The sequence below is a fragment of the Canis lupus genome, chromosome X (genome assembly GCF_048164855.1).
Source record: "Canis lupus baileyi chromosome X, mCanLup2.hap1, whole genome shotgun sequence".
Classification (NCBI taxonomy): Eukaryota; Metazoa; Chordata; class Mammalia; order Carnivora; family Canidae; genus Canis; species Canis lupus.
Window position 1 is genome coordinate 56,919,465 of NC_132876.1, and position 16,570 is coordinate 56,936,034.

Consider the following 16,570-nt stretch of genomic DNA (forward strand, 5'->3'; position numbering starts at 1 on the left):
TAGCTCATGGGCAGGGGACAGAGTAGAAGCAGGATTTACATTTTGTTGGATAGGGCTTATAAGACTTTGTATTTCAGTCACAGCTGCATTCTTTACCCTGAATCTGCCTTAAAGCTTCAAAACCACTATGGTTTGTGAGTGTTCATTGTGTGAGTGTCTGTCTCCTGGTCCACTACCTTGACTCTCCACCTTCACTACCCATAAGATCTTTGCCTGGCTTGTCCTTATTGTGCCCGGAGCAAAGCCAGTCCATGAACTAAAACTCCATTTTAGTCTTGAGAAGAAGTTTTTGCTCAGAACTGGGGAGGAGGTGGGACTTACGAATGGGTCCTCTGGGCTCTGTCTACTTTGTTCCCCCACATGCATTTCACTCCTCTGTCTTGGGTCTGCAATCTCTGCCACTTAACCTTGTCTTCTCTCTGCCTTAGTCTTACATCCAGGTAGCAGATCTGGGCTCTTTTCTTCCTTAGGTCACTGAGAGAAATGCCTTTCTTCAGAAAACCTTTGGGATTTGGATTTCCCCAGTAAGATGGAGGATGTAACACCCACTCTTGAGTCTAATCTTTCCTCTTGACCCAAAACTTCCCACAAAAATATCTCAAAAAGACATTCTTGAGACTTAAGCCTTCCATCCCACCCACTGCCAGTTCTCCAAGACAGAAGTGGGGCGAATAACTGGGCATATTTGAGGGGGCATTTTTTGTCAGATTTATAGAGTCAAGAGATAGCCACATTCATAGACTGCTCTGTGCAAAGAGGAATAAACTAGATTTCTTTGTCCAAAAAATAAAATAAAATAAAATAAAATAAAATAAAATAAAATAAAATAAATAAAATAAAATAAATAAAATAAAATAAATAAAATAAAATAAAAAATAAAAGAAAATGGAATGGAATATTCTGAATATATTTATTAAATCCACCTGGTCTAGTGTGTCATTCAAAGCCACTGTTTCTTGTTGGTTTTCTGTTTGGATAATCTGTCCATTGATGTAAGTGGGGTGCTAAAGTCCCCTACTATGATTGTGTTACTATCAAATTAGTTCCTTTACATTTGTTGTTATGTATTTGGGTTTTATGTATTTGGGTACTCCCATGTTGGAAGCATAAAAATTTATAATTGTTATATTTTCTTGGATTGTTCCCTTTATTATTATATAGTGCCCTTCCCTGTCTCTTGTTATAGTCTTTGTTTTAAATTATAGTTTATCCAATATAAGTATTCCAGATTCCTTTTGACATCTATTTGCATGATAAATGCTTCTCCATCCTTTCAATCTGCAGGTGTCTTTAGGTCTGAAATGAGGCTCTTCTAGGTGTCATATAGATAGGTCATTTTTATATCCATTCCATCACTCTTTGTGTTTTGATAGGAACATTTGATCAATTTAAATTCAAAGTAAATATTTATAAGTATGAATTTATTGAAAATTTGTGGGATTTTTGTGGTTTGTTTTATAGAACTTCCCTGTTGCTTTCTTCTCTTGCTCTCTTCTCTCACCATAAATTGGCTTTCTTTAGTGATATACTTGGATTCCTTTCTCTTCATGTTTACAATATCTATTACTGGTTTTAAATATGTGGTTACCATTAGGTTTGTATACAACATATTCTGCATATAGCTGTTTATATTAAGATGATGCTCACTTAAATTTGAAACAATATTTTAGGTTTCTTCTCCCTACCTTTTAGGTATATGGTGTCATACTTTATTTCATTTTTTATGTGAGTCCATTGACTGAATTTTACAGATATACTTACTTTATTGCTTTTGTGCTTCTTGCCTTTTTTATTATTCTTATTTATGGTCTTTCTACTGAAAGTCCCCTTGAATATTTCTTCCAGTGTTGGTTTAGTGGTCATGTACTCCTTTACTTTTTGTCTGTCTGAAGCACTCTTATATCTCCCTTTATTCTGAATAATAGCCTTGCTGGATAGAGCATTCTTTTGGCTGCAGATTTTTTTTTCATTCAACACCTTGAGCATATCATGCCACTGCCTTCTGATCTGCAAAATATCTGTTGAGAAGTATGCTGATAGCCTTATGGGTTTCCTTTTTATGTAAATCTTTTTTCTGCTGTTTTTAAAATCCTCTCTTTACCTCTACATTTACCATTTTAATTACTATGTGTTGTGGTGTGGAATTACTTGGGATGATTTCTTGGGGAGTCTCTGTGCCTTCTGGAACTTGATTTCTTTTTCCTTCACCAGATTAGGGAAGTTTTCAGCTTCTATCTTTATAAAAATATTTTCGGCCCCATTTTTTATATTCTTCTATTGGAAAACTATAATGTGAATGTTATGACTTGATTACATTCCATTACTCTGTCCTGCAGGTTGCTAATTCATTCTTATGTTACCTCTATACTGCTCTTTATTCCAACTAGCATATTTTAATTTTTATTTAGTGTGTTTTCCATCTCTGGTTTGTTATACTATTTGTTTTCTAACTCTTTGTTGAGGGTCTTGTTGAAGTTCTCCATTTTTAGCTTAAGTCCAACAAGTATTCTTATGATTGTTATTTTCTCTTTTTTTAAGTTTTTATTTAAATTCCAGCTAGCTAACATACAATGTAAGACTTGTTTCATATATAGAATTTAGCAATTGAATATATAGAACACTTGGTCATCATCATAACAAGGTCCCTCCTTAATTTCCAACACATATTTAATACACCTTTCCACCCACCTCCCATCTGGAAACCATGAGTTTTTTCTCTATAGCTAAGAGCCTATTTCTTGGTTTGTATCTCTCCTTTTTCATATGCTCATTTTCTTTTGTTTCTTACATGCCACATATGAGTGATATCATATAGTATTTGTCTTTCTCTTACTGACTTACTTTGCTTAGCATAATACTCTCTAGCTCCATCCATGTCATTGCAAATGGCAAGATATTATCTTTTTTGTGGCTGAGTAATATTCCATTGGGTATATATACCGTTTCCTCTTTTTTTTTTTTTTTTACTGTTTCCTCTTTATTCATTCATTAGTCAATGGACACTTGGGCTTTTTCTAGATTTTGGCTACTGTAAATAATGTTTCTATAAGCATCAGGGTTCATTTATTCCTTCAATTTAGAATTTTGTATTCTTTGGGTAAATATCTAGCAGTGCAATTGTTGGATCATGGGGTAGCTCTATATTTAACTTTTTGAGCAACATCTGTGATGCACCAGTTTCATTTCCCACCAAAAGTGCACCCTTCCCTTTTCTCCACATCCTTGACAAGAGATATTGTTTTTTTGTATTCCTGAATGTTTTTAGCCACTGTGACAGGGGTGAGGTAATACCTTGCTGTAGTTTGGATGTGCATTTCCCTGATGACGAATGATGTTGAGCATGTTTTCATATGTCTGGTGGCCATCTGTTTATCTTCTTTTGAAAAATATCCATTCATGCCTTCTGCCTATTTTTAATTGGATTATTTGTATTTTGGGTGTTGAGTTTTAGAATGTCTTTATATATTTAAGATAAGAATCCTTTACCAGATATGTCAGTTGCAAATATCTTCTCCCATTCCATAGGTAGATTCTAGTTTTGCTCATTGTTTTCTTCACTGTACAGTAGTTTTTATTTTGATGAAGTCCCAGTAGTCTATTTTTGCTTTTGTTTCCCTTTCCTCAGGAGACATATCTAGAAAGAAACTGCTGCAATCAATGTCAAAGACATTACTGCCCGTGTTCTCCTCTAGAATTTTAATGGTTTCCTATGTCACATTTATCTTTCATCCATCTTAAATTTATTTTTCTGTATGGTGTAAGAAGGTAGCCCAGTTTCATTCTTTTGCATATTGCTATCCAGTTTTCCCAACACCATTTCTTGAAGAGACTGCCTTTTTCCCATTGGATCTCATTTCCTGCTCTATTGAATATTAATTGAACATATAGTTGGTTCATTTCTGGATTTTCTATGCTGTTCCATTAACCTGTGTCTATTTTTGTGCCAGTATCATACTGTCTTGGTCATTGCGGCTTTGTAATATCACCTGAAGTCTGCAATTGTGATGCTTCCAGCTGTTCTTTTCTTTTTCAAGATTGCTTTTGCTATGCAAGGTCTTTTGTGCATCCATAAGAATTTTAGGATTGTTTGTTCTAGCAATGTAAAAAATTCTGTTGGTATTTTGATAGGGATTGCTTTAAATGTGTAGAATGTTTTGGGTAATACAGACATTTTAACAGTATTTGTTCTTCTAATCACAAGAACCTTGAGCAAGGAATATTTTTCCAGTTCTTTGTATCATCTTCAATTTCTTTCATCAGTGTTTTAGACTTTCCATGTTGTAGGTCTTTTACCTCTTTGCTAAGGTTTATACTTACATATCTCGTTGTTTTTGGCTCAATTGCAAATGGTATTTCTTTGATTTCTCTTTCAAATGCATCATTATTAGTATATAGAAATGCAACCTATTTCTGTAAATTGACTTTTATCCTGCAATGTTACTGAATTCGCATATCAGTTCTAGCAATTTCTGGTGGAGACTTTTTGGTTTTCTATAGAGTATTGAGTTTTCTGTGAATAGTGAAAATTTTCCTTATTCCTTGTCATTTTAAATGTCTTTTATTTGTTTTTGCTGTGGAATTGCTGTGGCTAGGACTCCACTACTATGTAAAAAACAGTGGTGAGAGTGAGCATCCCTTTCTTGTTCCTCACTGTAGAGGAAAAAATTAGTTTTTCCCCATTGAGAATGATATGAGCTGTGGATTTTTTGTTTATGGTCTACATTATTTTAAAATATGTTTACTCCAACCCGATTTGTTGAGGGTTTTTATCATGAGTGGTTGCTGTTCTTTGTCAAATACTTTTTCTGCACCTATTAAAAGGTTCATATGGTTCTTTTCCTTTCTTTTTTTAATATGATATATCACATTGATTGATTTTTAAATATTGAACCACACTTGCAGCCCAGGAATAAATCCCATTTGGTTGTGGTGAAAGATTCTTTTAATGTAATATTAGATTCACTTTGCTAGTATGTTATTAAGAATTTTTGCATTTACATTCATCAGGGATATTGACCTATAATTTCTTTTTTTAGTGGAATCTTCATATGATTTTTGTATCATAGTAACGCTGGTTTCATAGAAGGAATTTGGAAGTTTCCTTTATTTCCTACTTTTTTGGAACTGTTTGAGAACAGTAAGTCTTCCTTAAACGTTTGCTAGAATTAACTTTTGAAACCATTAAGCTCTGGACTTATGATTTTGGGGGGTTTTGATTACTGATTCAATTTCTTTGCTGGTTATAGGTCTATTCAAGTTTTCTATTTCTTTCTGTTTAAATTTTGGTAGTTTATATGTTTTTAGGAATTTTTCTGTTTCTTCCAGGTTGTCCGATTTTGGGGTATATAATTTTTCATAATATCCTCTTATAATTGTATTTCTGTGGTATTTGTTGTTATTTCTCCTCTCACTTGTAATTTTATGTATTTGGATCCTTTATTCTTTCTTACAAGTCTGGCTAGGGATTTATCAATTTCATTATTTTTTTTCAAGTAACCAGCTCCTCCTTTCAGTGATCTTTTTTATTGCTTTTTTGTTTGTTTCTAGAGCATTTACTTATGCTCCATTTAAAAAATAATTTCCTCCTTCTTATAGCTTTAGGCTTCATTTTTTTCTAGCTCCTTTAGGTGCAAGTTAGGATGTTTGATATTTTTCTTCATTTTTAACATATACCTATATTGCTATATACGTCCCTCTTTTTTTAAGATCTTATTTATTTACTCATGAGAGACACACACAGAGAGAGGTATAGACATAGGCAGAAGGAGAAGCAGGCTCCATGCAGGGAACCCGATGTGGGACTCGATCCCAGGACTCTGGGATCACACCTGAGCTGAAGGCAAATGCTCAACCGCTGAGCCACCCAGGTGTCCCTCTCTATGTCCTTCTTATGACTGCTTTTGCTGCATCCCAAATGTTTTGCTCCATTTTCATTTGTTTCTATTTTTTTTAAATTTCATCTCTCATTTCCTGTTTGGCACATTCATTGTTTAATAGCATGTTATTTAACTTCCATGTATTGTAGTATTTCCAGTTTTTCTTGTGGTTGACCTCAAGTTACATAGCTTTGTGGACCAAAATATGCATGGTGTGATCTTAATCTTTTTGTACTTATTGTGGCCTGATTTGTGATTTAGTATGTAATCTATTCTGGAGAATGTCCCATGTGCACTGGAAAAGAATGTGTATTCTGCTATTTTAGGATGGAATGTTCTAAATATATCTGTGAAGTCCATATTGTCCAGTGTGTCATTAAAAGCCATCATTTCCTTGTTGATTTTCTCTTTAAGTGATCTATTGAAGTAAGTGTGCCTTAATGCTCTCTCCTATTATTATATTATTATCAATGAGTTATTTTACATTTGTTACTAATTGATTTATATATTTGGCTACTCCCATGTTGAGTGCATAAACATTTACAACAGTTAAAATTTCTTGTTGGATAATGCCCTTTATTATGATATAGTACCCTTCTTCACTTCTTTTTACAGTCTTTGGTTTAAAGTCTATTTTTTCTGATACAAATATGGCTACTGTAGCTTTCTTTTGATGCTCATTTGCATGATAAATGTTTCTCCACCCCTTCACTGCTATTTGCAAGTGTCTTTAGGCCTAAAATGAATATTTTATAGGTAGCATATAGATGGTTCTTGTTTTTTATTTATCCATTCTAATACTCTATGTCTTTTAATTGAAACATTAAGTCTATTAACGTTCAAAGTAATTATTTTTTTAAGAGAGAGATTACGAGTTGGGGAGCAGCAGAGGGAGAGGAAGAGTGAGAATCTTTTCCTTTTTTAAATTTATTTATGATAGTCACAGAGAGATAGAGAGAGAGGCAGAGACACAGGCAGAGGGAGAAGCAGGCTCCATGCACCGGGAGCCCGACGTGGGATTCGATCCTGGGTCTCCAAGGATCGTGCCCTGGGCCAAAGGCAGGCGCTAAACCACTGCGCCACCCAGGGATCCCAAGAGTGAGAATCTTAAGCAGACTCCAAACTCAGCACAGAGCCCAACACAGGGCTCAATCCCATGACCCTGAGATCATGACCTGAGCCAAAATCAAGAGCTGGATGCTTAAATGAATGAACCACCCAGAGGCCCAATATTTAAAGTAATTATTGATAGATATGTATTTAATGACATTTTATTATTTGTTTTATAATTGTTTCTGGAGATTTTCTCTGTTCTTTTTTTGCCTTTGTCACTTTTGGTCTCTACTTTCCACTCAAAGAGACCCTTTAATATCTCCTACAGGCCTGGTTTAGTGATGACAAACTCCTTTTGTGTTTGTGTGTATGGAAAATTCTTGATCTCTCCTTTTTATTCTGAATAATAGCTTTTATGAACAGGATATTCTTGGCGGCAGATTTTTCCATTCAGCACTTTGAATATATTATGCCACTCCCATCTGGCTTGCCAAGTTTCTGTTGAGAAATCCCCAGCTAGCCTTATGCATCTTCCCTTGTAAGTTAAGGATTTCTTTGTCTTGCTGATTTTAAGATACTTTCTTATCAGTATATTTTGCAAATGTAATTTCCATATGTCTTGATATGAGTTTGCTTTTCTAAATTTTGATGGGAGTTCTCTTTGCCACTTGGATTTGCATGTCTGTTTCCTACCCCAGATTAGGGAAATTTTCAGCTATTATTTCCTCAGATATGTTTTATGTCCCCTCATCTCTCTCTTCTTCCTCTAGGACTCCTATAATACGAATGTTGTTGTGTTTGATGGAGTCACTGAGTTCCCTAAGGCTATTCTTGTGTTCTATATTTCTCTTTCTCTATTGTTCAGTTTTATTAACTTCCATATCACTATTCATTCCTCTAATTCTACCAGCCTTGTGTCCTTTGCACTAAGCCTGTTTCCAAACTCAGTTATCACATTTATCATTTCTGAATATTTATTTTTAACTCTTTTATCTCTGTCATAAGGACCTCCCTGAAGTCTCCATTCTTTTCTCAATCCCAGTGAGTATCCATCCTTATGATTGTTGCTTTAAATTCTCCATCGGGCATGTTACTTATATCTATTTCATTTAGATCTCTTGTTTCATTTGGGATGAATTTCTCCATCTTGGCATTGTGTCTTGTGTTCCTTGTGTCAGAAAATCCCATTATATGTCCTTCTTGTGAGAGTAATGTCTTTATGAAAAAAAGGTCATATAGTTTCCAGAGGCTGGTGCTTCAGGGATTGTCTTAGTTATGTTTTGCATGCATACTGCTGCTGTGTTCAGGCTGCTCTATCCTTCAGGTCAGTTGTTTGCAGAGTTTCTCATTGACTGCAGTGGGCAGTGCTTGGTCTTTGGCTAGAATATGGAGAATTTTTTTTAAATTTTTATTTATTTATGATAGGCACACAGTGAGAGAGAGAGAGAGGCAGAGACACAGGCAGAGGGAGAAGCAGGCTCCATGCACCGGAAGCCCGACGTGGGATTCGATCCCGGGTCTCCAGGATCGCGCCCTGGGCCAAAGGCAGGCGCCAAACCGCTGCGCCACCCAGGGATCCCTGGAGAATTTTAATTAAGTGTACTTTTGTCTGCTTGTGGAATAAGAACTGATATTACTTTCACTAGAACTGAAGCCCTGTAGAACTCCCTGGTCAGGATACGTGGTGTAGGCAGTAGTTTCTGCTGGTCTTTGGTGATAGGACCCACACACTGGGAATGAAGCAGTCTTGACTAAGAAAGTCTACCCAGAGCAAAGGGGTGTCATACTTGGTTTAGTCAAATTAGGCAGTCACTGAGGGTGCTCCATTGGTTCTGTCAGGTGGCTCCCACTTTATGCTGAGGGGGGAGGCAGGAAAATGATAATGGCCATCTCCCTTTGTCCTTAGAGAGACATCTGGGATGCTTCCTCTCAGGGTTGCATTCCAACAGAGGGAATAGTGTCCCCACTATGTGTCCCAGACATACTTCAGATAACTGTTTCCATGGCTTCTGGCCACAGGTTCTTTATCTCTCCAGGAATATGGTAGTGCCCTCAGGGCTATATCCCATCCATGCCTTCTTACATTTAAAACTCTACTCTTTAAGCCCTTGTGGCTGCAAGAACTCACAAAAATAAGCCCTTCTTTTCCCAGCCAATGGCTTTGGGAAAATGTTCTTCTTGTGTGTTCCCCTGTGTGCTCCTCTGTCTCTCACCCCTCTCTGTGACCAAGGCTCCCACTCCTCCTCAGCACATACTGTTTCTTCCCTAAACCGTGTCTCCATATTTCCTACTTTCTTCGATGTGTCTTCTGCTCTCCCTTTAGAATGGAGTTTGTTCTGTCAGTCTTTAAACTACTTTCTGGGGTATTTAGAATGGTTTGATAGTTACTGTGTTCATGGGACAAGATAAGCCTAGGTTCTTCCTACTGCTCTACCATCATCTCTCTTCCCCCTCTCTTATAATCATTATTTTAAATCCTCTATCAGACATATTACTTATCTATATCTCACTTAGGTATCTTGCTGTGGTTTTGTTCTGTTCTTTCATTTGGAAAATGTTCCTCTGTCTTTTCATTTTGTCTATCTCTCTGTGTCTGTTTCTCTATGTTAGGAAAGTCAGCTATATCTCCTGCTCTTGAAAGTAGTGGGTGTGATTTACACTTTTAACAAGATGGTGCTGGTCTTTTGTCAGAGAGGGTGTGTCTCTGCTTTGGATACCAGGGCCAGCCTGGTCTGCTTTGCAAAGTGCACACAGATGGAGGTCACTGTGCCAGCTAGTTTTGTGCACTGGTCCTCTTCCACAGGGGACTAACAGATGCTGTACATGTAGACTAGGGCCAGCTGGGGCCACTCAGGCAGGGCACATAGTGTCTATGCATTTTGTGCATCTGTCCTCTTCCACAGAGGCTATGCATGTGCTGCTGACCCTAGAATAGCTGAGGGATGATCTGCAAATTGAATGTGGGTGGGTCACACAACGCCTGCAAGTTTTCTGCACCAGTCTTGTTCTACGGGGATCATGTCACCACTGTCAAGACCAGGAATAGCTGGGGTCTGATTCACAAAGTACATGAATGGGGCTCACAATTTTAGCAAGTTGTGGCATCAGCAGCAGAAGGTGACTGACCACTGGCATGAGGTTGAAGGCCGACAAACTGTGCAATTGAGAGATGTGGCATGACAATGTTTTCATGGGTCTCACAGGTGAGGGGGCCCATAACACAGGCACTGAGCCAGGCCCACCTAGAGGGGGTGGGGTTCTGTGTAACTAAATTACAACATGAATGCTTATGCTAGGGTGTATATGCTGGGAGGTGGGGAAAGGAGTGGAGCCTGCCAACTCCTTCATTCCTGGAGGAGTCTCCCAATGAAAACTGTCACTCTGGGACATGCTCTGTTATTAGCAACTAACACTTCCATATATTCCAGGTATTTTTCAAATTGCTATTTCTATGCTGTATCTCACAAAGTTTTTTGTGCTCCTTTAGAGGCAGGAATTCAGTTTTCTCTGGCTCTCCGAGAGCCAAGCCTGCTGATTTTTAACATCCCAGGCTTTAATTCCTGCTGTTGTAAGAACTCATGAAATTTGGTCCCTCTGGTTGTCAGAGCCAATACTATGGGAATTTTCCTCACACAGGGAGGAATTTTTCTCCCCTCTCTGAATCCATGGCTACCTCCCAGAAATAACCCACAAGTTCATTTAGCTCCCCACTGTGTCTCCACCCTTTCTATCCTCTTTGATGTGGTCTCTTCTCTACATTTGGTTGTGGAGCTTGTTCGGCCAGTCCTCATGTTGTTCTCTGGGTTATTTATACTGATGTGGGTGTTATCTAGTTGTATTCAAGGGACAATATTAAGCTTAGGTTCCTCCTCCTCCACCATTTTTCACAGAACTCTATACGTTCTACTTCTGTCAAAAATGCTGTTGGCATTTTGATAGGGTTTGCATTAAATGTGTAGACTGCCTTGGGTAGTATGGACATTTTAATGGACAGTATTGATTCTTCCTATCCATGAACATGGAATAACTTTCCATTTACTTGTGTCATCTTCAATATCTTTCATCAATGTTTTCTAGCTTTTGGAGTACAGATATTTCATTTTTTAATTTAAATTCAATTTGTCAACATACCAGAGTATAGATCTTTCACCTAAGGAGGTTAAGTTTATCCCCAGATATTTTATTATTTTCGGAGCAATTTTATATGGGATTATTTCTTCATTTCTTTCCGCTACATTATTATTAATGTATAGAAATGCACAGATTTCTGTTTATTACTGTGTACTACCACTTTACTGAATTAAACTGTAAGTTCTAGAAGTTTTCTTTAAGTGGAATCTTTAGAGTTTTCTATATATGGTATCATGACTTCCAATAATACACTGAATAAAAATGGAGAGTGGATAACCTTGTGTTGCTCCTGATCTTAGAAGAAAAGCTCTGTTTTTCACAATTGAGTAAGGTGTTAGCTGTGGGTTTTCATATATGGCCTTTATTATGTTGAGATATGTTCCCTTTAAACTGACTTTCTTGAGGGTTATTATCATGAATGGATATTGTAGTTTGCCATGTGCCTTTTGTGCATCTATTGAAACAGTCATATGGGTCTTATCCTTTTTTGTTGTAGTTAATATGATGTACCACAATGGTTGATTTGTTAGTATTGAACAACGCTTGCATACCTGGAGTAAATGCCACTTGACTAGACATTTTTTTGTACATTTTTTATTGGAATTTGGTTTGCCAACATATAGCACTCAGTGCTCATCCCATCAAGTACCCCCCTCAGTGCCCATCACCCAGTCACCCCATCCTCCTGCCCACCTCTCCTTCCACTATCCCTTTTTCATTTCCCGGACTTAGAAGTCTCTCATGTTTTGTTACCCCCTCTGATATTTCCCACTCATTTTCTCTCCTTTCTCCTATAATCCCATTCACTATTTTTTATATTCCCCGAATGAATAAAACCATATGTTTGTCCTTCTATGATTGACTTACTTCCTCAGCATACTACCCTCCAGTTTCTTCTACATTAAAGCAAATGGTGGGTGTTCATCATTTCTAATGGCTGAGTAATATTCCATTGTATACATATACCACATCTTCTTTATCCATTCATCTTCCAGTGGACACCAAGGCTCCTTCCACAGTTTAGCTATTGTGGATATTGTTGCTATAAACATTGGGTGCAGGTGTCCTGCCATTTCACTGCATCTGTATCTTTGGGGTAAATCCCCAGTAGTGCAATTGCTGGGTGGTAGGGCAGTTCTATTTTTAACTATTTGAGGAACCTCCACACAGCTTTCCAGAGTGGCTGCACCAGTTCACAGTCCCACCAATAGTGCAAGAGTGTCACCCTTTCTCCACATCCTCTCCAAAATTTGTTGTTTCCTGTCTTGTTAATTTTCACTTGTCTTACTGGTATGAGATGGTATCTCATTGTGGTTTTTATTTGTATTTCCCTGATGGCAAGTGATGCAGAGCATCTTCTATACCCTAAAAACTACAGAACACTTCTGAAAGATATTGAGGAAGGCACAAAGAGATGGAAAAATATTCCATACTCATGGATTGGAAGAATTAATATTGTGAAAATGTCAATGCACCCGGGACAATGTACACATTTAATGCAATCCTTATCAAAATACCATGGATGTAATTCACAGAATTGGAACAAATAATCATAGGATTTGTGTAGAATCAGAAAAGACCCTGAATAGCCAGGAGAATATTAAAAAAGAAAACCAGAGCCGGGGGCATGACAATGCCAGATTTGAGGTTGTACTACAAAAATGTGGTCATCAATACAGTGTGGTACTGGCACAAAAATAGACACATAGATCAATGGAAAAGAATAGAGACTCCAGAAGTGGACCCTCAACTTTATGGTCAATTAATATTCAACAAAGCAGGAAAGACTATCCACTGGAAGAAAGACAGTCTCTTCAATAAATGGTGCTGGGAAAATTGGACATCCACATGCAGAAGTGGGAGCTGTTCATCCTGTGAGGCCCCTGCTTCCTGGTGGCCCTGCTCAGTCCCAGGTACAAGGTGACACCAGGAGGAACAACAACAGTGGCAGCGGCCAGTTCTAGAGCTCTGGAGTCAGCTCCCACAGTAACTACTGCATTTTCCCAGTCCGCAAGGGGCCTGGATGCTCCAGGAGCGGGCGGGGGGTGCCGATCTGCACAGCTCGGGGCCACCCGTCAGCAGGAGCGTCCTTGCTGCCCTGTGTCCTGCCGGCCTCCCCCTGTCCCGGGGAGGATCCTGGGCTGTGTCCCCAGGCGCCCTGTGCTCTGGGACCTGCACCACTGGAATCGCACACCCGAGGTGCCCAGCCCCCTCTGGGCAGAGCCACCACCTGAGCTGCCACCTGAGCTGCTCCTGGGGCCTCGCTGGGCGTGCGCCCCAGCCCTTTAGGGAGCTCGGCCCACGGTGAGTGGTGTGCTCTCCTCTTGGGTGCACTTCCTCTGTAGTGACCCCGGGAACCTGGGGGCTCCACTTCCCCTCCTGGGATCCTGCCAGAGCTCCCTGTGAGCGCCTTTCTGTCCAGGAAGACTGGCAAAGTTTCTGCTTCTCTGGAACTGGGCTTTCCTGTCCTGGGGGCTCTTGCCATCAGGCCTTAGCCCAGCTCCTTGGCGGGGCCCCCTCCCCCTTGGATGCCTTTTTATTTCTTTATTTTTTTTCTGTCTTCCTACATTGATAGAAGCGCAAACTCTTCTCTCTGTAGCATTCCAGCTGTTCTCTCTTTAAATCTCAGGCCGAATCCGTATGATGGCCGATGATTTGAAAGTTATCAAGTAAGTTGGTGGGGACAGGTGACTTGGGGATCATACTCTTCTGTCATCTTCACTTGCAAAGTTTCTGCTCAGAAATACTTACAGTCTTATGGTGGTTCCTTCATATGTAGCAAATTTATTTTTCCCTTGATACTTTTGAACTCTTTCTTTCTGCCCTTGATCTCTGACAATTTGATTATAATGTATCTCAGTGTGGTCATTTGGGACTGATCATATTTTTGAGCTTCATTAACATGAATGTGAATTTCCCTCCCCAGTTTTAGAAACTTTTCAATAATTATTTCTTTAAAAAAGTTTTATCTCCCCTTTTTTCTCTATTTTCTCCTCCTGGAACCCCCATAAAGCATATATTAGCATGAAAGAAACAATACATCCTGGTATTCTATAAATCCTGTAGTTTTATTTTCCCCTTTATTTTTTTTCCTTTTCTCCTCTGACTAGAAAATTTCAAATGACCTATCTTCAAGTTCAGTTTCTTTCTTCTGATTGATTGTGCCTGATATTGATGTTTATACTGTATTTCCTGTTTCTTTCATTGTATTTTTCAACTGCAGAATTTCTGCCAGATTCCCTTATTGATTTCTATCTCTTTGTTAAAATTCTCATTTTGTTTATGTATTGTTTTCCTGATTTCTTTATTACTTACTTGTGTTCTCTTATAATTCACTCAGCTTCCTTAAAGAAATTATTATACAACTACTATTTGAATTATTTGTCAGGCAATTAACCACACATATCCACTTCTTTAGGGCTATTTTAGTAAACAAAACAAAACAAAACAAAACGCTATTTTGTTCCTTTTCAGTGGTGTTTTATTGATTTTTCATATTCCATATGACTTTGCATTGCTGTCTGCACATTTGAAGCAGTAGGCACCTCTTTCAGACTCTATGGACTCACTTCAATAGGGAAAGACCTTCACAGGCAGGTGGGTGCAAAGACATTGACTAAATGGATTGTGGCAGCTCTGGCTCCAGGAAAGCACAATGGCAGCTCCAGATCTAGGAATGGGGAGGGCAGAGCAGTGTTGTCTTTGTGCAATTCCATCAGCTGAGATCACCATTGGCAAAGACTGTGAAGTTCTTTGACAGACAAATCTGTGGTTGTCTGTGGTGGCAGTGAGAGCAGCTGCAGTCTTCAGTGGCAAAGATTGCTGAGGGCTACCGGCTCTCTAATACCTCATGGGGGAAAGTTACGGCTGAGGGGATCCCTCCTTGTAACAGAATCTAGTATGTATGCATGTACAGACATGGTAGCAGTGTTCATTTATAGACTTTGAAAACCTCAGGGACTTCTTCATTTAAATACATATTATTCTTATTATCATCATTATAATTATTTTTTATATCTGCTTACCTTCATTACATCAAGATGCAGATAGATTACAATCTCTGCAAGGTCATGCACTATGACTACTCTAATTTCATTTCTATAGCATCAAGTATAATATTATACACAAATGAAAACCTAATACTTTATTTTATCACAATTATGGGTATACGGAGTTAGGACAGATCATATTTAGCCAGGAAAATTAACTACTTCTAAGTTAGAAATTAGGTCACCGGTACATCTCTCCAATGTCTTTATTGACTTATTATAAAGGAATAACCTACAAATTTTGTACAGTTTTTTTCATAAACTAGTATGCCTAAGAAAAACATGACAAAAATTACTGCTTGAACTCCCATTAATTTTTATTAGCACAGCAATTATTTTTTAACAATTATTTCTATATACAAGTGGTTTCCTGTCAAATAATGGTCATTCTAAGACACCAGAAGATTTGAAAGCCAATATGAAATAAAAGGTGTTAGGACTAGGAAACTGATCATGAGTTTATCAGTGCAACCTCATATAAAAACAACTTTTATTTGAAGGGTTTGATAGAATAAAATCTCTGCTTCAAAACAATATTAAAGAGGAGGAAGAATGTGACTGAAACAGCCTTTGGACTTAACCAGACATGGGATTGAAATATACCTCTGACACTTACTAGCTTTGGGGCTATGAGCAAAGCCGAACCACACTGCACCTCTGTTTCCTGATCTGCAAAATGGAAGTATTGAAAATACTCTTATCAAATTTGGTGAGAATTAAATGGATTAACACAGGAGATAGATGAGTAAATGCTGCACAACACTGAAATTAAAGTTTAAAATACTGTATTATATACTTGAAAGATGCCAGGAGACTAGATCTTATAGGTTCTTACTACAAAAAAAAAAGTAATAATGAGATGTGATGGCAGTGTTAGTTAACACTATGGTGGTATCATATTGTAATAGATAAGTGTAACAAATCAATACATTGTACATTTTATACTTACACAATGTTATATATCAATCATATCAAAATAAAAAATGCTTGTAACTAAATAAAAACGTTGGACATACTTAGTACATAATAATTGGTAACTTCATATTGTTGTTATTCTTTGTTTAGTATTACTTTAGTATTTTCTATGTGTTGCTTACAGCTACCACAAATTCAATTAAAGAATGCATTTGTTCATTGATTCCCTGCTGTGAGCACTAGTTGAAGCCCAACTCTCACTCTGGAATTCACCATAAACATTTCAATTTTAGATGAGGAGAAATACATTGTATTAAAGTCGGAGCGGCTTATTATACTGATTGGCATCAGTTATTTCCCTCTTTAATTATTCCCTTTTTTTCCTCTAAAATAAGGTCCCATCATATTTGAACTCCTAGGAGCCTAAAAGAAGAAAGATAAGGCTGCTACGAATCTGCCTATCACAATATATTAAGTTTAGCTGAAAAATTAGATCAGAAACCTATGGCTCCTTAAGACCATGTTTGGTTACCCTTTCTTATTTTG

General features: G+C 37.8%; 1 protein-coding gene across 2 annotated transcripts in view; it reads right to left on the bottom strand.

The window, feature by feature from the left end:
• Positions 1-14,530: 14,530 nt before the first annotated feature.
• Positions 14,531-16,570, bottom strand: part of LOC140628026 (dachshund homolog 2-like) — a 536,985-nt gene continuing 534,945 nt past the window's right edge. The window contains exon 5 of one of the 2 annotated variants that reach the window (XM_072816819.1): positions 14,531-14,730. In XM_072816819.1, the coding sequence (XP_072672920.1) occupies positions 14,648-14,730 (83 nt within the window). In that variant the 3' untranslated portion in view covers positions 14,531-14,647. Of the gene's footprint in view, positions 15,779-16,570 lie in introns of both variants that reach the window. The other variant, XM_072816818.1, reaches the window with a different exon arrangement.